This window comes from Telmatherina bonti, assembly GCF_933228915.1.
Source record: "Telmatherina bonti genome assembly, chromosome: 13".
Taxonomy (NCBI): Eukaryota; Metazoa; Chordata; class Actinopteri; order Atheriniformes; family Telmatherinidae; genus Telmatherina; species Telmatherina bonti.
Genome location: NC_136611.1, coordinates 19901124 through 19926543, shown reverse-complemented (window position 1 = coordinate 19926543; position 25420 = coordinate 19901124). Strand labels below are relative to the sequence as shown.

At 37.9% G+C, this 25420-nt stretch overlaps 1 protein-coding gene across 1 annotated transcript in view; it reads left to right on the top strand.

The window, feature by feature from the left end:
• The window catches only part of coro1ca (coronin, actin binding protein, 1Ca), a 29818-nt gene extending 5270 nt beyond the window's left edge, over window positions 1–24548 (top strand). Inside the window, exons 2-11 of the mRNA XM_079251884.1 lie at window positions 2337–2533; window positions 16785–16907; window positions 18317–18446; window positions 18597–18778; window positions 19225–19344; window positions 19645–19749; window positions 20577–20722; window positions 20942–20999; window positions 21132–21374; window positions 21968–24548. Of these exons, the coding sequence (XP_079108010.1) occupies window positions 2339–2533; window positions 16785–16907; window positions 18317–18446; window positions 18597–18778; window positions 19225–19344; window positions 19645–19749; window positions 20577–20722; window positions 20942–20999; window positions 21132–21374; window positions 21968–22087 (1422 nt within the window). The 5' untranslated portion in view covers window positions 2337–2338 and the 3' untranslated portion in view covers window positions 22088–24548. The remainder of the gene's footprint in view (window positions 1–2336; window positions 2534–16784; window positions 16908–18316; window positions 18447–18596; window positions 18779–19224; window positions 19345–19644; window positions 19750–20576; window positions 20723–20941; window positions 21000–21131; window positions 21375–21967) is intronic.
• Window positions 24549–25420: the final 872 nt, after the last annotated feature.

Genomic DNA, 25420 nt, shown 5'->3' with positions numbered 1-25420 from the left:
TATATTGTTGTTGAATCCAGAAATGATTCTAAAACCTGTTAAGCTTGCCCTGTTCCACTCCTGTTTTTCTGGGTTTGAGGTTGCCTTTCTGTCTCTGCACATCAGAGTCAGGAAACCGTGAGGTTCATGCCTCTCCTTTTCTCTCTGCTCTTTTTTTTTTCTGCCAGGCACTTATTTTTTGTAAAATAAGTGCTGGATAATTGAAGTTTAAAACTCAAAAAGGGGTCATTTAATAAGTAAAGTTTATCCTCCAAAAGTCCTTTCATTTTTTTTTTTTATAATATGTCTGAAGGTTTTTACCGTGCATCACAACCCAGTCACATGTCTGAAAATGAGTAATGGGCAATAGTATTTAATTGAACTGAATTATTTAAGTTACATTTACTATTGTTTTTTGGGAGTAACTGTTTACTCATTATAACTGGGATTTCTGCAACACCACAGAAATCTAACAAGATATTGGCCAGTTCAAGGCTTCTGTAGAATGAAGCTACCTTCCTAGTTCCTGTGTGCTGTTTGTTGAACCCTGCAAAACTCTTAGTAAACCCATTAAGCATTTTAGTGTTGTACTTTCAGAATATATTCCTATGTGTACATGCAATGCTCAGTAAGATTCAGTATGCATTGATAATGGCCTATGTTGAGATTTCATACTCGTAGGAGGTTGTAGACGCTCTTGCAGCAGGCCCAGGTTCATGTTCTGGCCCATTGTCATTTTATGCATGTCATCTCGTGTTTGCTTAGTTTCACTTTCTTGAGTTGATGCTTTTATTTTCATTTGTGTTGTAATGAGCTTATCTTTTTTTCTGGTTTTGCAAGATGACTAATTGTCATCAAAAGGAAAAAAACCAAGGCGTCAGCCATGGGGCATCCACCTTAAACACAGAGAGAAAAATGTCTCTGTGGCAAATGGTAAACAGAGATACCAGAAAGCTAGCTGCTAGCCTTGCAGCTACTAGGTTGGCCCAATTATGACCAAAATAATAATCACGATTATTTTGATCAATATTGTAATCACGATTACAAATAAAGATCATTCATCGTGTCTGGAAAAACATTTGTTTTTATTGCACTAGTAAACAACCAACCTGGCTCATGGACTGGTTTAAGTTTGGTGAGGAAACTTGAGGCCTGTCTTGCACAAATACCAGTAGGTGGTTGTTTTATAAGTTCTTGACCATCCCAGCTTTTTCATCTTTTAAAAGGATTAACAAACCAGACATTTTATCTCTTTGGCCACAGTCTGACACACACCCACTCACACAAAAGAAAAATACCTTCAAAACATGTCCCGCATCCTGTGCTGTGCTTCAGTCACGGTGCTTCAGGCCAGAAAACATTGTTTTTTCACGTATTGTATCCAAAAAAAAATTTTTGAATAGCTTTACAACATCAGTCACATTTAAGACATTTTTCCTCTGTCAGTATGCAAGGTGATGTTAGACCTGGTTCCTTTTTTTTTTTTTTTTAAATCTGAGGCTGGCAGGTTTTCCATTATCTTTGGACATTGGCTGTTGTTGTAAGCAGACCACAGGGAATTAAGGGGTTGAATGAGGATGTTTTCCCAAATCATTCATGTCTGCCAGCGGATTGTTGTACAAGTGAAGAACCTCACTGAAACAAACACAGAATGTTTTTGTTTGGATTGGGTATGTCCTATCCTCTGGAAGTGGCCTTTGCTGTTCCTGTTCCATCGGAAAAAAACGCTCTTGGTATTTCAGATTTTTAACACATGGCACCATGGAATATTGGAGCAGAAAAACAACTATATTGTGAAAACAGTGTATAAGATATCATGAAGTAGGTTTGTTTTTCCATCTTTTTTTTTTTTTCTTTTAAAGAGATGAGTGTTTTCTTTGCAATGTTCCCTAGAATGTGTTATTACATGTAACATTACATGTAAATATTGCTGTCCAGATGGGATGTTACTGCGTCATCATGATTGTACACCTTAATTTAATCATCCACCTTAAAAAAAAATAGAATGTCATACATTTACAACATATACCAATATATATTACGTTTAAAGTGCAGTATGTGGAAAACAGACATTCCAAGATGTTCTAGGGACACCATTTAAGTAGTTAAGAAGTGATGTTTAGTTGCAAAATACCTGCAAAATAAGAGAATCAAACACCTGCAAAAGTAGGATTTCCAGAAAACAAATTTATTTACTTTCTGTTCTCGGACTTGCTGAAATTAGACTTTAAGGTCTGAAATGTTTCACTGTGTGCCATGTATCTGCAACCTTGTTTTTACCGGTCATAATTTATGACCAATTTGTTTTAGCAAATGTGTCAATATTTTGCTTACAATTCTCTCTGTACTTGCTGCAGATATGAGACGAGTTGTACGACAGAGCAAATTCCGTCACGTCTTTGGCCAGGCGGTGAAAAATGACCAATGCTACGATGATATCCGGGTTTCAAGGGTTACGTGGGACAGCGCCTTCTGTGCAGTCAACCCCAAGTTTGTTGCCATAATTATTGAGGCCAGCGGTGGTGGTGCTTTCCTCGTTCTCCCTCTTCACAAGGTGAGTTTGTGTTGTGTTGTGAAATGAATACTACTGTGCATAAAACACTTTGTGCAGTGTAAAACTGGATCGAGCTGGGTGTGTAAACATATTTGCTTATGTATGCTAAGTTGTCCACTTTTTTTCAAATTTGTCCTGCAATGAAGGAAACGCTAAGTTGAACCTAAAATCTTAATTTCTTTTCAATTCGGTTCTGACAAGCTACTGCAGATGCTTCTTCATAGCAAACATAATGCAATAATTTGCATTGAAATCTGTAGCTCAGCAAGCAATTCTGCTGACTCTTCATGTTGGATTAATGTTTACCAGCAGGCTATTTGACACACCCTTATGTGTAAAAGAGAAACTACTCCAAAGCTCTGGAGTCAACACTGAGCAGTCTCCAGATTCTTGCCTTTATATTTTAAATCTTTTACACAAAGGTCTGGCTACACTGCCTTTGGAAGAGAGTTTTTCTGTAAACAAGAAAATGTTAAATCTTCATGCCTCCTTTTTTTGCTTTAACTAAACTTTTATAATGGGGTAAATTAAGGTGCAGCTAATGACGGACTGAATAGTAGAAATGCTTTTGCACGCCACAGAGAGCCTTTGGATGCCATGGTTGGTAGTTTGCTGCTTGTATCCCTTTACCATTTCCAAAAGATGGCCAAATAGCAGGTCCTGACAGTGAGTGACATAGGCACTGCAATGCTGTTAGCAGCTCTTCTCTGAGACTGTAATTAATGTACTGCACTGCCATGTCATACGAGAACGCTCTGGCATCGGGCAGCAGATCCTTTGGCCTGTCATCACACAGCTTAACACTTCTCAACACTTCATTCAATACAGAGCTTGTACTGGAGGTGGGTTAAAAGCTCAGATGATTTCACACTGCTCCTGCCGTTTCCTCTGTGCCATGTCCCTGTGTATCGACTGAACAAATTCAACTTTCACTGCTGAATTAAAGTGCTTTGGGAGCGTGTTTTTGTGCATAGCTTGATTTTAGATGGGCCCTTATATGTTGGCAGGCTCGACAGACCAATCTTTCAGCCATAGTCTTCCTCATTTCAACAGTCCATACAGTGAGAGACTGGAGCTAAAGGGGCAGTCTTATCAACGTCTTCTTGTATTATGTGTATTTTGTAACCGAGTAGCTTCACTATACCGAACCAGTTTTTCAGCTTAGAGAATGTCAGTTGTGTTTGGAGAAAAAAGCTTCAAGTATAGATGTTGTTAGGCTACCCCTGTTATAAGTTAGATATTTGATCATATCTTTTAACTTTTTCTTTTGGGACAAAGCAAGTTCATCTGGAAATCTCAGTATAGGTTTGGCGGGCAATGCAGGTCTCAAAAGTGGGACAAGTCTGTTCTTGCTAGTCGTACAACTTGACAGCAGAGCAGTATTACAGGGTTGCTCTGTACATATGAGGTGCTTTCAAATTAAGTACAAAACAATGCCTCTTAAATTGATATTTAATGAATGTAACATTTGTTTGTTTTTCTGTAGGTGGCATGACTGACTTTAGTGTTTTCTTTTGACACTTTGGCATCTCAGCTGGATTACTCTGTGCCTGAGGAATAATACTTCTTTATTTTATTTTATTTTTGTTGCACAGTTCATATATGTCTGCACTCCTTTCTGCTCAATGTGTGAGTGCATCTGTCTGGCTGACCCATCTGCATATGCTGTGTTGCTGCAAGTCAGCCAGCTGCTCAGGGCCTTTGTCCTACACATATTCCCAGTCCAGCCCTTTGTTATTACTGCACTTTGGTCCGGGGTGGGGGTAGGGGGGGGTTGGATTGTTCCTTCCTGCTTCACTGTCGATCCATATATAATTATGCACAATCTTCGCTGTAGTGGTGCAATGATAATTGGTTAAATTATGTGTTTACAAAAAGGAAAAAAGTTACGCCATCATCTTGCTTTCTCAACTGTCCACACTTCTACTAAAGTGTGGACAGCCACTTACTTCAGATCTACTAAAAATAAAAGATTTTTGTGGATCTTGAACCAGTTCAGAAGTCTGAGCTTAATTTTGAGGAGTCAAATGATGGAGATAGCTCTTTGCATGACTCACTGGGATGTGGTTTACTGTGGCAGGATGACCTGACTCAGCACAGCCCTGTGTATTGTTGTTTTCTCGAGAAGAAATGAATATAAGGGATCAGATGTCCAGCTAAACACATGTCATCCCCTTCCCTCATGCTTTCAATCTCCCCTTTCTCATTCTTAGCTGGATGGGAGCTAATTTATTCCTTGATTTCCATATGAAGGAAGTTGAGGGAGTGACATGGCTAGCAACAATTCCTGATGATTCTTCTCTGCCTGCTCTGCATAAGAAAGGGGAAAATATCAGTACACTTTTGCAAATACTTTGATTTATATTTATCTAGAAATATCACTTCAATTCATAGCCTTTTATAGCACAATTCTAAGTAGTGTTAAAAATTCTTCTGTTTCAGCCAGTACTTCTTTATTCACCAAGCAGCTTGTATAATCAGTGCTGCCTCTTTACAAAAAGGATAAACAAATGTGGAGTCAATCCCTCAATGTTTCATTCATCTTGTGTTCAGTCTTAAAATAATCCCTGGGTGTGTACACAGTGACACAATATTTATGCTTTATGTGGCAGCGTTGCACCTAATTGAGCTGCATTCTGGATTTTCATACAGTAATACGCTGGGTGTGTGTGACATCCAGGTTTCCCCCTTACGTTGGTCAGTTGTGTTTAAAGACTTCTATAGTGCTCCGTTGCCTTTGCCTTTTCCCTGTCTGCCTCTCATTCCTGCTGACTGCAGATTTGACCATATATGGTCATTCACTGCTCCCTGCCTGACAGGCTTCCAAGACCATTTCCTCCCTGCCCTGCCATTGGCTGCCTGATGCAGTGTCAGTGCACATGTGAATTCTGGGATAGGCTGAAATATGAAGGGCCAGGATGAGAGAATCAGGTTCAATTCAGACATTTTCTATCACGCAGTCTCTTACTGTTTTCAAGGACCACTCTACAAATGTATTTTGATGCGCTCTTTTGCATGGCCTTATTTCTAAATATTATAATATAATCTGGGGTTTATAGGAAGCAAAAAACATTTTTTTCTATTATATTTTTTAAAGGTGGAATCTGTGGTATTTTTAGCCCTTCGTGCACATTCAGGTTTACGATGCATGATTGCCTGTGGTTAGGAAAACATGGAGACACTGAATGAAGATTAAGAATACAATATCAATTCACTTCAGTTTTTCTTTTACCCTCTTTTAAGTAGGTAGGAATGTGCATTATGAGTAATAAGCTCTGTAATAAATTTCACTCAATCACAGACTGATGCCAGTTGATGAGAGAAAAATTAATGTGTTATTAAAAATTAATGCATTTAATCATGGAACATTAGTCAGTGCACAAGTTCTTGGTACTCCAGTTACACTGATACACACAGCAGACTTCTGCTAAAAACTTTGGTGCCATAATTAGCCATTTTTCAGATCACTATAGCAAAACATATTTAAAGAAGACGACTAACAAAAATTTAGCAACCTTTTCTGGTGTTAGTGAAAACCTTTGGTGAGTAATGGTAAAAGTACATATTGTTTACTCTTCTGTTAGCTGCAGGTGACGCTGCATAAGCCCTCTCCCCATCCTTAAGAATACACGAGAAGTTTGGTCCTCATGAGACATCTAGCTTCAAGCTAGACTGAACAGTGTGGCTAACTGTCAGGTAATGATGTTTATAAATGAAGAGTGTGGGCGAAAACATTCAAAAAGTTTAAATTACAGTAATGTCTGGAACTGTTGAGGTCTGTTAGGTTTTGGCCAGTGTGTGTGTGTGTGTTTGCGTGCGTGCGTGCGTGCGTGTGCGCGCGCCCTGGGCACACTGGCCTGATCAGTAAATCACAAATCACTCATCATATCCACAAAAATAAGAAACGGGAGAAAATAATCCTGTGACCCTTCTGCAATAGATAAATATGTGCTTGCACATACCATATATCACATCATACAATATGTCATTCTTACCTACAAAATTGTATTTTTTGCAGAAGTATCGCCCTATAGGTAGGAAGCTGATTATGTGACGTTACGCCTGTCACAATAAGTCAATTAATAGCACGATAAGAAAAAATGCACTTTATGAGTTTACTCTTACCCTCTCACTCTTTCACTTTGGGTGAGTGAGTGCCGCATTTGTTTTATGACAATATCAACTAAAAACAGCAATACAACATGCTTCTTTCTGCACTTAAAACACAATCATCAACTGCAGTTTTCCCAACTTGGGAAAAAAAGACCTAAACAACCAGGCTAGCTCCATCTTCCCAACAGTCTACAATAACTGCGGTGTTTAACCGACAGATAAATACAACCAGGACAGTTAAACATGGTGTGCACTCAGTGTGGTTGGTAAAGCCACACTGCCCTTTATTGTTGTTAAAAAGGTGACATTTTGAAAAATGTTGCAAACATTTCACAGCCAGTGTAAATTGCCTGGATGAACCTACATGTTACACACGGCATTTCAACAACTTTACAATGACATGAAATATGACATAAAGGCAATCAAAGACATTCAGTTTTACCTTTCCATCTCTGGTCAAGTCCAAACATGTCCCTTTATATCAGCCTGACCATAGACTATGAAACTGTGATCCATGGTGTTTTAGAGACCATATGTTCCAGATAACCACATTGCAAAAACCCCACAAGAAATTCTGATCAGTTTTTGCAGACTGGGGACTGGATGAGCATAAACTAGTCTGCACATCAAGCTAAATGTTCTTAAGAAATTATAGTATGTTGATCTTTGAAAGGGTTTACTTGTATTATTATGGCATTAACAACAATAATCACTTAATGCAATATTATCATCTATCGCAATATTTTTTGAGACAATTAATCGCATGGCAAATTTTGTTACCGTGACAGGCCTAGATGTTGAGGCGGTTTGGTCTGTTTCGGTTCTGTGCAGTTTCAACACAAACCAAGTCAAAGGAGCATGTAAAATTTTCCCAGAAATCAAATACCCCACACTATCTTGGTGCGAACGCCCACTTACAGAGCAACCGCTTTCAAGATCTTTGACTCATATACTTGCTAATGTACTACAATTTCATATCTTATGAGATTGTTGTGCTAGTCATGGGCCAGGAATGAGCCATACTACAATATATCTTTTATGCATATCTGTTATGGTATGTCCGCTTAAGCTCTTTAGATATGTTGTTACGGTTCACAGTCTGCTGGGTTTTACACAGTATTGTTTCTGCCTTATCGTGGAGAGGCCATAAATCTTAAAGAGTTCCGGGTATGACGGCATTGTGCTGGTACTGCCTCAGCTGTTTGCGTCAACTGTGCAGATGCAGAATCTTGTAAAAGTGGAAATTTCCATGGAGCTCAGATCACCCCTGCACAGTATGCATGGAAGACCCTTCAATAGTGAGCATGTGTGAATCACATGTTGAGTTGCAGTGAAAGGAAGTGTGCTGGCCTCTTGTGTGAATGAAAATGTCCTCTTGCCTTGAGGGAATGCGGCTCATACATTTATTTTTTTGTGTTTCAGCGTTGCACTTTGTATCCATTGCCTTGTGATTCACTCTGTCTTGCAGTTGTATGTGTTGCTATGCAACTCGTTGTTTTCTAGGCCTCAGACATTCCTCTCAAAGGAATGCTGTGAGCTGTAGACATGTTGGGTAGAACATATTAGACTGTTTGGCCGCTGAGTTTTTGCTCAGGCTGGTACATTTGTTCTTTCTGGAGATCACCTGTTTTTTTGTTTTAATTTGTATACCTTTAGGCTGGTTTCTTAGGAGATTATTTTAAGGTGAACACTCACTAAGCCTTTCAGTAGTCCATTAAGACCTAATCTGACACACATACTTTTACCTTTCAGGTCTGGAGTCTCACTTATTTTACATCAACATGGAGGCCCACAACAAGTGTAATAATCCATTTACAACTTGTGAAGAATTTTTTTTTTTTTTTTTTTTAAATAGACCGATTAAACAGACATAAGTATTTTACCTGGTTTCCTTTTGAAGCTTAGAAATAAATGTTTGTGGAGATGAAGTAAAGGTACATTTCTTTGAAATCCTTGATTTTTATCCAAAAATCTGTGTATAAGTTGGCTGTTTAACAGTTTATAGATTCATCCTGCTTGTTAAATTTTTCCAACATTTATCTTAAATGTTAGTTTTTAGACTGTCTTGACTAGCTATATTTCTTATACTAAATACGGTGTAAATACCGTGTAACACTGTCAAACATGACATCAGTTGCTGTTAAATACATGTTTATTAATTGATTAAAAAGCATTGACAGCTATGAGTCCCTCTTGGCCAGTTGCACAGTGGGACTGACCAGCAGCAGCTTTTATTTCACGTTTAATAAATTGGGTGGGATAGTAGATTTAAAGATGACTTTACAGATTAGTGGTATTAATGACCGATGATCACCTCTCTGCTGCAAATCTGTTAAATTCTATCAATGTCCAAAATAATGAACACTTTTCATTTGGCTTTATCTACCAGTGTTTTTAAAATCTGGCACCTTTTTTTTTTTTTTTTTTTAAAAATGAAGTCCATTAGGTGACATCTGTGTAATATAGAATTTAGTTTTTTCACTCAGCTGTTTCTGAGGTAAACAAAAGTTATTATGAAATATAATTGTGGTTGTCTTACAAATGCAGTTAGGTGATGGAATTGCAACTGGAATCATATTAGCTTCTCTTTTGCATGCGTTAGGTTTTTCCTCATTCCTTTTTTTCTTATCCAACTACTTTTTTTTAAAGTCTAGAATGACTGTAAATTTTGTGTGTTCATGTCAATAATAAACCATACAATTCTTTTCCAGTTAAAGTAGACAAGTAGGAAGTGAGCACATTGCGCACAAGTATTTGTTTAAAAAAATATTTTGTCCAGCATGTGTAAAACTGGTTCAGGTATCATCGGCATCTTTGTCTAGAGAAGGGAATGAAAAACTGACTGGTTTCTGATAAAAGTGAACACATTTTTGTCAGCATTCTTTTAATTTTTAGTTGAGTAGCTGCAAAAAGCCACTAGCTTCCAGTGTGCTCAGCAAGAGTTGGATCCAAGCTAATGTTAGTAAGCTTCTCTAGTTTGTGACCTAGACTGTTGACCTCATTATAATTAATTACTGTCAGATGTATCAGTTTATTTGTCCCTTTTAAGAGAAGAGATTTTGTGATTTGCAGATGGAGCTCTGATAATGTCAGTTATTGCTACTTTTTTTTATTAGCTTGTCTGTGTATAATCTTATAACATTTCTTTGCATGTTTGAGGAAAGATCAACTTCAAACCCTGAAATTGCTAGTTGTGTAATTTCAATACTAAGTTGATTAAAACCTCAGAGTGCTTCATTTGACACCCTAGAGGCCTCCTTGTGCTCATTAGGCATACCCATACTGTAGCTACTTTGGGCCAAGGTGTGGAATGTGAAGGGTGTCTGACTGGTTGAACTGTAGGTGTCCTCTGCTCCATCTCGAATAGCAGTTATGAGCATCAGTATGTCCCTAAATTGGGGTGTGTGCTTCATTTGCACCCTTATTACAACACAACCCTCCCATGTATTTGAAAAATGGGGGGGGGAAAGCATTTACTCCACTTTGCAGAGACATTGTTGTCATTCCAAAGGAGAACACAATGAACCAACCAACCAACCAGAAATGATGTCTTGCACATGTCAGGCATCTAGGGGGCAGTACAACTTTAACGACAAACCAAGCTGTGCTTTGCATAGTCATAAACAAAACACAACCCACTAACCAGAACTGGCGCTTGTGACCTTGGCGTCTTTGCTGACATTTTTTAAATGTCATACAAGAAACAGGTTTTGCTCCACCAGGCCAAATGAATTAAAAACATGCAGCTGCACAAACACCATTGTTGTGGTTTTCTTGGATTCAACAGGGTCTGAGTGCGCAATTGCAATGCGAAAAGAACAATGTTGCCATTGCCTGAAGAGTCCAATTCTATTTTACACGACAAGGACTCATCTGCTTTACATGAAAATTACATTCTAAAAGCTGTTGTGAAATCTGAGCGGTTTTGTTCAACCAAAACTCTGTAATCGTGTGAGTGACCAGAGCGTAAAAAAAAGCATTTGTGTAATGTGTAACAAAACAGGTGCTCAGTCGGTTTTTAACTGTTGTGGGTAGGTCAGATTTGATGCTGTTTCTGCTGGTTGCTAAAAAACTAATTTTGGAAAACCATTTAAATGAATGATTTGAATAATGGTCCTATTAATAGGTGGTTTAAATTTTGGGGTGCTCAGTCAGCCAGGCCTGGAAAAAGGATGAATAAAATAAAAAAGTACTTTAATAATGCCAGGGGGAAATTGATGTTTTCTGATGTTTTTTTTTTTCCTTTTTTAATTGAACAATTAGATATAAACCGCCCTGATCCTCCTGCCAGCAGCCATCATCCTCCTTTGTTCTGGAGGATAATGACTGCTGGCAGGAATGATCTCCGGTACCTTTCTGTGCATTGAACTTGACATAGCCTTACACTGAACACTCTTACTGTACTATATCGCATAGAGGGTGTAAAGAATCGTCCATTATTTTCAGCACTTCGAGCATTTGTTCCTCAACAATCAGCTCTAGTGGCTCCAGACTTATGTTCGGCACAGAACCAGCTTTCTTGATCTGTTTGTTCAGTCTCTTTTGAGTCTCTGACTGTTACTACTGCCTCAGCAGATGGCTACAAAGCTGATTGCACTTTCCACAGCAGACAGAAGATATGCAACATTTTGATGCTGATGTTGTTGCATTTCAGTCCAGTCCATTGTTTAGTTGCACTCCAAGGTACTTGAATTCCTCCACTGCCTTCCTCCTTTTTCCCCCAAGATGTAAAAGGTGTTTTGTTTGTTCCTGTTTCTCCTAAAATCAGCAATCCTCTTTTGTGTTGCTTGTTTTATTGTTTCAGCACCATCTCACAAACTGACTGATCAGTTCTACTCTCATCTTATTGTCCATCCCTGATGCACCCCACAACTATTGAGTCATTAGATGTGAGGACTCAAAAGTTGTATTGAAAGTCTGAGGTGTACAGTGTGAGCAGCGGTTTCTTAGGAGGTAGATCAGGTCGTCTACTGACCTAAAGATCGGTGGTTTGAATCCTGCTCCCCTCCTAAATTTGTCATTGTTTCTCTGGGCACTTAAACCTCCTTGCCTCCAGTGTCGCCATCGCTGGTATGTGAATGAATGGTTCGTGCTGGTAGGAGAGGCTGCTGGCAACTGACAGGGCAAGTGTGCAGGCTGAATTGTATTAAAAGTACTTGAGAAATGGCTGCACAGTGACGTAGTGGTTACTCTGGCTTCCTCTCACTGTCCAAAGACATGACAAGCCTATTGGGTTAATTGGTCTCAATTTTCCCTTGGAATGAGTGTGAGCATGATTAGCTGTTTTTCTCTCTGTGTTGTTCCCTGCGATGGACTAGTGGCCTGTCCAGATTGTACCCCACCTCTCACCCAATGATTGCTGGGATGGGTTCCAGCTTTTCTGCGAACCTCATCGTACTGACAAGGTTTAATAATGACACTGGCTTATGTAAATTCTGTGAAAATTAAGAAGAAATTATTAATTATAAATAAGTGTTTTTTAAAATTTGTTTTAATGTTTACTTTCAAAAGCATTCTGGGCTTATGTTCAGCGTTACATAAAAACAACAGGACAATTATTCTGCAAAAAAAAAAAAAAAGACATTCTAATTTATTATGGGGAAAACTTTGATTGTGATGTAATTTTCTTTGTATGATTAATCCTGATGCTCGTGGATGCTGTTGTCGTATGCTTTAGTATTTATAAAAAAAACAAAAAAAAACAATACAAAAGCAGCACCATGTGATGGTGCCTATGTGCTGTCCTGCTAATCTGCTGTAAGGATTCAGGCATCATCTTTTATAGAAATTTATATCGAGGGAACTTTTTAGTTCATTAATCATAGCATTTATTACTGAGATTATTATTACTGAGATACTGGCATCCCTAGTCTGATCCCCTTTAAACTTGAAGCTAATGATTTTTTTCCATTCCTGACCACACTTCTCTCTGGTTGTACTGCTGCAGCTGACTTTTGTGCTTCTTAAACTTAGAAGTTGTTTTTGTATTGTCTTCAATAACTCACCCTCTATCCCCGAAAGCTTTCTCTTTGATAATTATTCACTTTTTTAGGTCACTCATGAGCCAAGATGTGTTATTGGGGAAGCACCTAACCGTTCTTGTTGGGATGATGCTGTCCACACAGATATAATCTGTCACACACTCAGCCACGGCTTTGATGTCATTTCTATTTGGTTCACAGGTCATTCCAGTCTGTGGCCTCAAAGCACCCTCTGCGATCATCTTCAGCTTCATTAGACCAGGATTTAATCGCAATGAACGTTTTAGGATACTGTGTTTGTGGCCTAGCAATGTTACGAGGGATGACAAGAATTGGATCCTTATGAAATTGAAATACTCTGAATATGCTCTATATACTAATTGCAGTAAAGGCAAAAATAAATCCTAACGATAGACATTTTTTTTAATAAGCAGTATATATCAAGAATCATTTAAGGATGCAGTCATTACTCTTAACAAAATAGTTTTGAACTGCTTATCAATAATCAGTTTGCCTAACTTGTTTATGTGGGTTCTGTTAAAATACCTGATCATCACTCTGTTTCCTTCCTGCTTTATATCCTGTTCCTGCTCCCTGCAGGAAATCCTGTCAGGAGTACTTTTAATTGGAATAGAATGACGCATTTTTACGCGATGAAATGGATCCGGGTAGAGACCGTTTCTGCCTTGTAATTTGAATATGTAATTTGGTCCTAAGCATCGTGTTATCCGATACTGAATGAAGTTTTATAAGTTCCTGTTAAAAGTGACATAAAGTCAGAATTTTCCACACTGTGTAGAGGGTATGTTTTATGATGTGGTCAGTTTTGTCAGTGACAAGATTTGAAGATCTCCTCTTAGATTTTTTTTTTATTCCTTTTTACCCCTCCCCAACTGATAACTTGTCCATTTTATGAGTTCATTCTCACACAGTCTGGATTTGGGTCAGTAAGTAGAGTGAGAATATGTGTAAAACCGAGTTGTTGTCCATCAGATGACTGAGCTGTGACAATCCTGATATGTTTATTACTTTTAATTGTGTATGTGTTTGCATATTTGTGTGTACAGCCATTACTCCACTATATACACTTGGCATGCCTATGAATTAGGTTAGACTTGGATGACATGGACCATGTGACCTGGTTTGTGCAGTTAGAGCAGACTTAGAGTATCCTCTGCTAGGCTGTGTTTTTAGACTTGGGTAACAGTCTTAACAGCAGGAATGCCTAAGCGATAAGCAGCCACTAATGTCCTGCAATGGATTGTTTCACTAAGATTAAAGCCACCATCAGTTTATCACTTGATAAATACAATTTTTTTTAAGTAGTCACATTTCACAAATATACTGTAAAAGCATGTATGGGGTATATTGAAGCTTGATTTAAGTCATTTGTATGAACACTACTTAATTATGGGTGGATATCTGGAGAATTTAAACTTTATACATATAGTTTTCCTATTGTGTCCCATGGTGTCCTGAAATCAATGAATTCCACTAATGCTTTTTTTTGTGTGTGTTTGTCCCTGACAACAGTGTCCTTGTTAGAGCATTGTGCAAAATAAAATGGATTTGATGCAAAAGCTGTAGTTTTACCTTGGCATGCACCTGGATTGTTTTGACAGGAATCTGTGTTGAAATGTGTATTTGTCCATCCAAGCTAGAGTTGGTCTGATAACAGTTCGTTGTAAATGTACTAATAAAGGTGTGCACCATGCATGCATAGGGAGAGGGAAATGTGCGTCAAACCATTTGATTTTCATTTTATTGTTTAGAGACAGTAAAAAATTGTGCTCTTTTGGGATTATTTCTTTTTTTTTTTTTTAACAAGAAAAATCTCCCCCTAAACAAAGTAGTTTATCTTTTCAAACAGTCGTGTTGACGGTGTCAGATAACGTTAAAACAAGTCTCCTTTATCCATATACAAATCATTGAGAACATTTACATCCATTAGTAATGCAGTGACAGATGCAGCAGATGCTTCTTTAAGTATAAAGTTATTTTATTACTGTTAAAAAATACCTTGAGATTTAATATCCACTCACCTAACCAAGACTGAACTTTTAGGCGGACTTACTATCCTGACTTTTGCAGTCCAAACATACTCTTTATCTGACATCTGTTCATCTACAACCTGAAATGTTAGTGGAATCCATCTACAAGGCAGTGTTGAACTATGAAGAAGCTTCCTTCAGATTTCTCATAAAAACAGTACTCCAATTGGGTCATTGTGCAGTTCTTTTTTTACTTTGATAAGCCTCGATTTGAGTAATATCTGATGTTCAAATAGGGAAGTGTACAACTATGTTCTCCTTAGTTTTGATTGTACCACTTGCTCATTAATGAATTCAGTTTGCAACGTACTAAGCCTTCTCAAGTATTTCCTGTTGCTGTTTCTAGGATAATGGCAGAATTGCTGTATGTAATGTTTGACGGTTTCTTGTATCAGAGAAATGATCAAGCTTTAAATAGGACTGCTGCAGCAGGGCTCCACGCTAGGTGACATCATCTCTCTGGCCCTATGCTGGCACTTTGCGTCAATAGACTAGGGTGTGTCTGAAGCACAAGACATTACAGTGCAGGTTTGCTAAGTCACCTCACCATGTAGAAGGAATAAGTTGTCTTGAGGCTCACATGGTTTAAAGGTTTTATTTTCCTTTTTTGTTTTTTTTGTCATTGGAAGCTCAGCATAACCAAAGGTCATCTGTTTATGTGTGAGCACATCAGATATTCATTTGTAGTTTTTTTAGTTTATGACCTCTTTAGGCCATTGAACTTGACTTTAGTAAGGTTATAGGGTTTCTACTTTAAATGGAAAACTAAGCATCAGTTGGCATGTATGTGCTACATAATGATGTCACTACTAATAACATCCCTTAATTACTATGGGTGGTCTAGTAGAAGCTAAATCTAATCTCGATTTACTTCTGTAAAGCACCGATAAACACGTGTTTTGGCCTAGCGATGGTGGGATAAACTATGATTGGTGATTCTCTGGATTTTGGCATTTAGGTTAATTTTCCATGTTCATTACTTTTAATTTGCCATATCTTTTACTATGCTAAGTCTCAAATTTAGTTGGAGTATTTTTTGCTAGACTATGACTATTTTTAGATTTCCTTTCATGTTTTCATCATCAAGTTGTACATTAAAAAATATTGAAGAAACAGTAAAACTTAATTTTGCATACAGGTAAAAGTAATCACTGTGATAGTTTTCTGTTTTCCATATTTAATTCTATTAAAATAGTTGTGTCTATATTTCTGATTCAAACTTTATTTTGGAGGAAGTGACGGACAACTTTCTAATTTGTTTTACACCAATAAAAATGGATAAAATTTGTTGGTTGTCATGTTGACCTCATATTTTCAACAATTCACACTGATAATGCAGACATTAAAGAACAATAAAGCTGCAACTATGACGCAACAGTTCAGCAATACACAAGCAATGCCTACATTGTGCAGTTGGTGTGAAGCTAGTGTTGGATTTGGACCAAAAAGTGTCTCCTAATTAACAACTGATTAATCGGGCTTGCTTTGTTAATTGAAGAGACAAATGTTTGGTCAGGTTGAATCCAGCTAGAGCAGTTCCCCCATTTTGTTTGTGTGACAGAACTTTTTAATATTTACAAAGTAGATTGTACACATCACCTGCATGTTAATACAACCGTGTATTCAGCTCAGTTGTCTAATTCTGAAATTGCTAATACTTTGTTTTTAACTTGCTGTACCGTGTTCCTCTGCCATCTTTATAATGTTAGCAAAATTGGTTCTACACATTTCTTCTTCTGCCTTGTTGTCTTCCTGTATGACACATTAAACTTTGTTAGTCTGTTGCAAAATTGATGATTCAATGGCCAAACCATTTTTTTTTTTTTTTTTTTTTTTTTTTTTTTTTGGCAACATCAACTTGACATTTACCTAAATTTTTTTTAAATGGACTGTAGTCAACTCTCAATCCACAAATTCAACACAGTATTACCAGCATCACTCACCGAACATTTTTTTTTTTTTTTTGTAGGAAGAATCTTTGTTTGTGTGCGTGAGCTTCTTTTTGTTGATGGAATTAAGGATTATGCTGTAATTGTCCTGTTTCAAAATACAGACCAGGATAAGACTAATCTTATTATTGTGTTGTTTTTATCTTTCTCTTTACAGACGGGACGCATTGACAAATCCTACCCCACAGTATGTGGTCATACTGGCCCTGTGTTAGACATTGACTGGTGCCCTCACAATGACCAGGTCGTTGCCAGCGGCTCTGAGGATTGCACAGTGATGGTAAGGTTTGCTTCACACCTTGCATGTGAACTCAGACCTTTTGATTGAAGGAAAACAGGCAGCTTACATTCTTTAGCTAATCAAGTGACAAGAAACTACATGTTCTTATTGCAAGAGGCGGGGCTGTTGTAACCCAGGGATGGTTGCAGGCCTTACCCTCTGGATAAGATTAGGCTCAAACATGTGTAGTAGGAATCAGAGCTGGAGAATGATTTAGTTGTTTATTGAGCTGAGGTCACTGACTTTTTTTTCCCCCTTTTGTGACTGTAGTTCCACTTTTCTCCACATGTCCATATTTGGGCTGTGAAATGGTCAGATTAGTTTTTACCACTGCTTTACCTGACTGTCAAAACTTCCTGTTTAAACTTCCTTGTCAGTGCTGTATTTATTTCATGGTTATGGAAGTGTAAGCAACGAGAAGAGAGAAACCCTTTCATGTTTTGTTGATTTTCTTCGTAATGTTTAGTTTAAATGAGGGAGGATTGCACACTAACTGGTGCACACGACACACTAATGGAAATATATACCATGATATAGATGTACCAGCTTTTGACAGGTCAAAAAGTGGATTTTCATCAAAAATACTTGATAAGTAACACTGAGCCACAGCCCAGGTGACTGCACACCATCTGCTCTTAGTGTTGTTTTAAAAATATTAAATTACTGACAACCAAATATTAACATGGCTTGGTAAATATGGAAAAATGCTACAGAGGAAGATGAAGAGAATTGAATATCTGTCAAATTGAGTAGGGGGGGTATTTAATGTCAAAACCATGTAGCATGTGTAGAATTGGGAAAGTTTTAACCACAAAGCTAAGTTTGGTGTAAATGTTTTTAACTATTCAGTGGATTTTACTGAACACTTACACCTAGACAGTAAGTGTGATGTGAGTATGTAGTAATGTTTTGCCATCAAGAGTAGAATGTAGATATAGACTTTTTAAAGACTGTAAAAAATGGCCAAGAATAGCTAGTATACAATATTTTATATTAAACCTGACAGGGCTAAGTGGAACAAATGCCACCATTAGTTGTTTGGTTATGTGAACTAGTCACTTTGGTGTCTTTTGCTTAAATTTAGTAGATATGACTTGACAGTGTAGTAGATTCTTACTAAAATGATTCATTAACAGGTATTGTACATATTGCTGTGGTAACAAATTGCTTTAGTTTCTTGATTATGACTAATTCTTCAATACAAAACTATGTACAAAAGTCTTAGTCACTGCTGCCTCCCTCAGGTTCCTTGCAGTAACTATCACTGACATGTTTACAGCAAGGTAGTAAACTACTATAATTGGCTTATCCGATGCACACAATGAAAGTCTTGCAATCATATAAGGATTTCAATCACAAAGCAACTTTTAACTGTGTGCCCAGAGTTTCAGATGTATTGTCTTCCACAGGTATGGCAAATTCCTGAAAATGGACTAATCACCTCCATGTCTGAGCCAGTGGTGGTTCTGGAGGGTCACTCGAAGCGTGTTGGCATCATCACATGGCATCCAACAGCACGCAATGTCCTCCTTAGTGCAGGTACACCTTCTGGCTTTGTCCTTAAATCTACTAAATCTATTTCTAGACTGGTTCTTCAAAATTTGAGGTTCAAGTATCGTACTAAATCTTATTTGTCATTTTGATGTGCTGCCAGCCAGCTAGCTTAACTTTCCCTCCATCTGTCTTCAGGTTGTGACAACCAGATAATCATCTGGAATGTTGGCACAGGTGAATCCATGATCTCCCTAGAGGACATGCATCCCGATGTAATTTACAACGTCTGCTGGAACCGCAACGGCAGCCTCATCTGCACCTCCTGCAAGGACAAGTCCATCCGAGTTATTGATCCCCGCAAGGAGACAATTATTGCTGTGAGCACAGAATCCTTTACTTTTTTCTGTCTTTTTATGCCTGTGTATTTACTGATTGGGGAATGTTAATGAGATTGGATTGCAGTAGAAAATCACATCACCTCAAATTCTTTGTCTAACTAACCTTTACTAAAAGTTATCTGAACATGACACCAAGTTGTCCCCAGATTTTTCCCTTCGGCACGGTTATGAATCGATGTGATGTGAACACATTTGTGATTCATTGACTAATGTGGATTGTTAGGAATTTGATTGTATTGGGTTAAAGTGAATTAAGATGCATCTTGTCACATGTAAGTGGCTGTGGATAAAAGCGTCGACCAAATGACAATAGAACAGATATACAAACTGAATTTGTTAATAGAGCTAAATCATGGAATAATAACAATTTCAACTTAACCCAAAAGTTGTATAATGTACAAAAAATGCTGATATGTACCTCATAGGAGAAGGAGAAGGCACACGAGGGGGCTCGACCCATGAGGGCAATTTTTCTTTCTGATGGCAACATCCTCACCACGGGTTTCAGTCGCATGAGTGAGAGGCAGGTGGCTCTGTGGAACATGGTAAGTTCAGGAATGGTTGTTTCTTTATATCACATCACTGTACGATACATGTGAAGTATTGGGTTTTAAACTCAACTCAAGAATTTAACAGTTTTGATTGATTTCAGATTGAAAAGTTGTTGTTTTTTTTTTTAACCAATGCCATGAATTAATTAAGAACGAACATATTTACACCTTTTCAAAATGAGATGCATTAATATCAGGACGTGCCATATTAATTATTACAAATGACATATTGGTTGATTCAAGCTGAGAATTATTACACAGAGCTCTGATTACTCATGTTTCTTTTTCTTTCAGCAAAACATGGATGAGCCAATGACTGTCAATGAGATGGATACCAGCAATGGAGTGCTGTTACCTTTCTATGATCCAGACACCAGTGTTGTTTACCTCTGTGGGAAGGTAATTTTCTCGACCCAGCATTTTGGGGAATGAGATGTCTTTGCTTGTTTGTAATGTTACTAATTTAGACATAAAATTTAATCCTATATTTTAGTTGTAAAACATAAAAAAGCAAGACACCAATTTGAAATATGTGTACAGCCAAACTTTACAGGATAAAACAGCTAAAAAAAGGAAAGAAAATAGTGCCATAGACACTTGCTGAAGCTTTCTGGTGGAGCTGGAAACCTCCAGCAGACAAGGCAAAAAGTGAAGAGAAACGAGTCCTCTGAGCTGAAACTGCAGTCCTGAATCTGCCCGCCAGACTGGGAAGCAGGATGCATTACACCCTGCTTCCCTTTTTCTTGGAACTTAAAAATGAAAAAGGACGTTGTTACTGCAAAATTATATCTGTCTTTTATTTTTTATAAGATTATGAAGCAGCTACAGACATTGTCTTAATTTACTTTTGATTTTTTTTTTTTTTTTTTTTTTTTAAATAAATCAGAAAACGCTGAAAATGGATTGATTTAGTCAATTTCTTCTTAAGAAGTGAGTGATGTGTGTGTGTTTTGTTTTTTGTTTTTTTAACTACAACTTAATAAACCCAACACAATAATGACAGAAATAATGACCATAATCACAATAATGTTCACATAATAAAGTTTGGTTTGAGAAAATACCAGTATTGATCGATATTCAAATTTCAGATATCGGATCAGAACCCAACAAAGCAGATCAGTGCATCCCTAGTTTGTTTCTGCACCAAATAATAAAATCGAGTATAACATAAAAAATTTAATCAGATCTTCACAAAGCAGAGATAACCCAGTCTTATTTCTTTCCAGGGTGATAGCAGCATCCGTTACTTTGAAATCACAGATGAGGCTCCATATGTTCACTTCCTCAACACCTTTGCCAGCAAGGAGCCCCAGCGGGGCATGGGCTACATGCCCAAGAGGGGCCTCGATGTCAATAAGTGTGAAATTGCCAGGTAAGCTGAGATAAGTGACTAGTCATCACATCTGACACCAGATATTTGTTGAAAGTTTTTATATTAGTCAGTCGAATCTAAAACCAAGTGGTTTCATGGCTTCACCACTAGGAGGCAGAATATAACAGTGTTACAGTTGTCCTCAGCAAGCTGTTTAGTCTTTGTTATTCAACAATGCACTGAAGTATAAAGACATGGTTTGAATTTGTTTGTTGTCAGGTTCTATAAACTGCACGAAAGAAAGTGTGAGCCCATTGTGATGACTGTACCTAGAAAGGTAAGCTTTCATCTTAGCTTGATGCCACTTGATGATGTGTTTATTGAAATCTAAGCATGGTTATACAGCCTTGTGTGTCGTGGTCTGGTTATAGACTTTGTCTCACAGCTTGTCACTCTCTTTTGGCAATAGTCGGATCTGTTCCAGGACGACTTGTACCCAGACACAGCTGGACCAGACCCTGCCCTGGAGGCTGAGGAATGGTTTGAGGGCAAAAATGGCGACCCCATCCTCATCTCCCTCAAGAATGGCTACGTCCCTGTCAAGAATCGTGAATTCAAGGTGGTCAAAAAGAACATTTTGGACAGCAAGGTCACCAAGAACACGGAGAACTCGAGCCCTGCCAACAAGCCTGCCTCCCCGGTTCCTTCGATTGTACGTTTTGTTTAAACTATAAAGTCTCTAATAATAATTTTTGGGTCTCTGAGTGGAAATTATGTTCACTATCACTCCTTTTCAGGAAAATAGCAGTGAAGAGAAAATAGTAATGCACACTGTGAGGTGATTGATGTCTGACTTCATTGCTGCATAACTCCTGTTGTTGCTGGTTCTCAGGGGCTCGTTATGTCAGACGTTTTTAATATCTTGGGCTCATGAAGATGTTCTTCATCCCACACAGTGACCTACAAACTAAGGGGTCCACTGCTGGCTCTGGCGCATGTTGCACTTCACCCACAATGCAACCACCCAGCTGTGAACCAGCCCACAGTGTCGCGCTGTAATTGTGGCTCACTGGGCGCCAGTGTTTGTGAAAAGTTTAACCCTTAGAAAAACGCATTTTAACACAGATTCTTTGGTTGGATTTTCGCCACCTTTTTTTTTTTTTTTTAAGACTTGCCTCATATTAAATGATTTATATGCAAACATGTTTTTGTTAATCAGCTACAGTGACAGTTATATATATTTAAAAAAAACATTGACAGATAGTTTCACTCGTCTTTTTTTTTTCTCTTGGTGTTTTCTCACAGAAATCCGAAGCAAAGATGGAGGAAATCTTGAAAGAAATCAAATCCCTCAAGGACCTGATCAGCAGTCAGGAGAAGCGAATCATCAAACTTGAAGAGCAGATGTCCAAAATCGCCATTTAAGGACCCTTTGCTCCAACCCACTACCGTTCAGGACGTTCCATTGTTTGGGGGGCAAGGGGAGGGGGTGGTCGGGAAGAGTTACTGCCTATCTTAATGACAGTGTTTGGTCTGAGTCCTGCCGAGCAATGATCCCTAGGAACATTCCAGATGAACTTTTTCTTAGCCATCCCCCAACCCTCAGCTTAACACAGGTGGAATAAGGACATGTGGCAAATTTGGCAGAAAGTACTTTTGCTTTTTGGTGACAAAGGACTCAGTTCATTTTATTCTGTGGCAGCCTTTTATTTTTGCCTAATTGTATGAAAAAAAAAAAAACGTCTTAAGTCTTCTCATTTTAGAATAACCAGGAAAATTCCAGCATCAACACCAGTCCCTATTTTCTTTGATATATCTGTACGTTTTCTTAGGTGTCAGTGTTTCATATTAGCATATCCCAAAATGTTGCCAAATCTGGAATTGTGTTTACACCTAATAAACAGTATTTTTCTTTCTCTAAGAATATTCCAAATGCAGAGTCAAACTTTGTGCAGAAGACTGATTATGTGAGGAGGGTAATTTAATCACTTATGCATAATCAAATCAAAATAAGCAAATTAGATTTAGTACAAAAGATTGGAGCTTCTGATTCTTTATTTAAGAGACATTCCAGTTTGCCACAGTCAATGTCCAAACATTTAGACACACCATTAACTGCAAATTCTTCCCAATTTTTGCTAAAGCTGCACGAATCAGCGCCTTCTTTCTGCTAGTTGTTTGAATTTTTGTTGCTTCCTTTCGTGCCGACCGCGGACACAGCAGTCCATATAAACATGCATACCATTTATTCCATCTTGCTTTATGAACATGCACTCTGCACTTATAGAAAAAAAGACATTCCATTAATCTCATTGGCCAAGGGAAAAAAAAAAATCTAATTTTGTGTAAATGCTCTACTGTAGTGACTCGGTGATAACCAGTTGATGGTTGTGATATTGACTGCACATAGACATTTTTTGCAGGAGATGTGCTTAATTATTGTGAGAGGTGCAGTCACCAACCTCTGTGCTTGTCGTCTATAGGCTTGCTTAATAAACAAAGGTAGTTGGGCTAGTTTTGATGCTATTTTCTTTGTATTGTATGCCACCCAGGTTCTGTATTTTCCATACAATCAGAAAACCAGAGGGTAGTGATCAAGCTGTAGATTGCTATAGAAATTGTTCATAATGGCCCTTAAAAGCCAAAGATATCAACGTGTCATGTCTTTGGCCTTTTGGCACCTGTGACGATGGATGTTCCAGCATTGGTTGAAGGCCCATGACCTGCCTGTAAAATGAAAGAATCAAAGTAGTTTACTGTTAATTTTAGCCTATTTCTTGTTCCAGCTGTGCTTGTATCCCTCTCAGCACTTCCATGTCTTCTTTCTTTCATGTTTATTTTCTCTGATGCCCTGAATCAGCTAATACAAATCCAGGGACCATTTAACTGTCAAATCTCAGTTGTTTGCTCCAATAAAAGCTCTATTTTTTGATGTTTTAGATGTTTCCCAGTGGGAAGCTGAGACGGGTAATGGTTCAGTCTGTTTTTGCCTTCAATATTTTGTTACCACTGTAAAGACCTGAAAGTGCCATAAGAGTTGGAAGTTTGTAATGGTGACTGTTCTGAGTGATGTGTGTAGAAAATGGCAGAGTTGAAGGATGCCTGGATTTAAAATCACTTTGAGGTGCTATACTTTGTACTAACACCCCTGTTCCTAAAGATCTGTCTTGTCACCGAGACGGATGACACAGCAGAGTCCTGCCAGTCCATCTGACTGTAGACCAGGTAGCATTTACTGGTCACAGTGTTTTGGGGGTTTTTTTGGTTTTTTTTTAAGGAGCATTGAGACACTGACATCTTTCACTTTGGTACGGGTATAAAAACATCTTTTAAAAATGGATTTTAAACCAATAGTCTGGCTGAGTTAACAGTCGTGTATGTCAGTGTGACCTCAAAATGCACTTTGAACAGTGAGTTGTAGAATAATGGTGGCAGGAAATCTTCTGAGTGAGTCTGACACAAATTATACTGCCATACTTTGTATGTCTGACTGCTTCTCTGAAGATTTTTTTTTTTTTTTTTTTTTTTTTTACAGCGTTGTTGGCACAAGAGGCGAGTTTTGAGGAGTAGTAACTGATAGTAATCGAAAGGGACAATGTTGGTTGACGAAATGTGCGGTTGAAAGATAGATGTATGTTTGTAATTAAGGTTTAGAAAAATGAGTGAAAGCTCTGGAAATAACATGACCAGATTTTTTTTTTCCTTTTTGGGATGTGCTGAAGAGGGTATTTGTATGGGTGATGGGTTTTAAATGTTTCCCCTGTTTATGTTCCTTGCACCTTGCCATAATGTATCATGCGAAAAGCAGAACCCTCATTAGAAAAATTGTACAAAATCAAGACAAAAACCAACCAGAATAAGTCTGCTCAGCCTTTTTTTCGTTCATTATTCTTGCTTCAAGTATCAAACACTGATTATAAGGAAATTAATAAAGAATTTTTAAAATGAATTTTGTTGTATATATTTTATTACTGTTGGGCATTTGCAGATTTGGAAGTCTGGATATTTCATTTTATATTTTATTTTATAAATTAGAATACACATAATTCCCATATTTTTACCATTAACGGTTGTTTTCTTCTGAACATCTAAATATGTTGTTTAGGAACAGTTCAATATTCAGTCATGCAGCAACCGTCTGTTAGTGTCCTGCTGCACAGGTAAACTATCTTTGTAAATAAAATGGCAGACTGTTTTCAGCTGTTGAATGTGCAGTTGTATGGTGGTTGTATTTAACAGTGGGGCACGTGTGATTAACTTGTAAGTGTGCTGCTCTATTTAAACTGTTCATATCCCATAGAGGGAGCAGAATTAAGGTTGTACAGACTGGATCAAATTGCATTGCAACACCTGTAGCCTTGTTGTTATATGAATTTAGTCTTTTTCCAAATAACTCCGCATATCATAATTGCCATCATCTTTCAGTAACCCAGCCCAAGTACAGCAACTAAAGCAGGGTCTCAAACTTTGGTCCTTGAGGGCTACTTTCAGGGAGGTTTTAGTAACTTCTCTGGTCCTCGAGGACCAGAGTTTGAGACCCTGCTCTAAAGGGTCATCAAAAACTTAATTTTGTTGTTTTGTTGTTCTTAGTTGTACATCTGTTTTGATGTATGAAAAACATGTAAATGCCAAATAAAGTTGCAAGTGAGAGCCATTTGAAGAGTTGTAATGGTAGATGGCAGGATCTTGACTCTGGCCAGCCACAATGTTGCATCATCGCACTATTTGAGACTGAATTAACAGGAAAATATTGCAAGC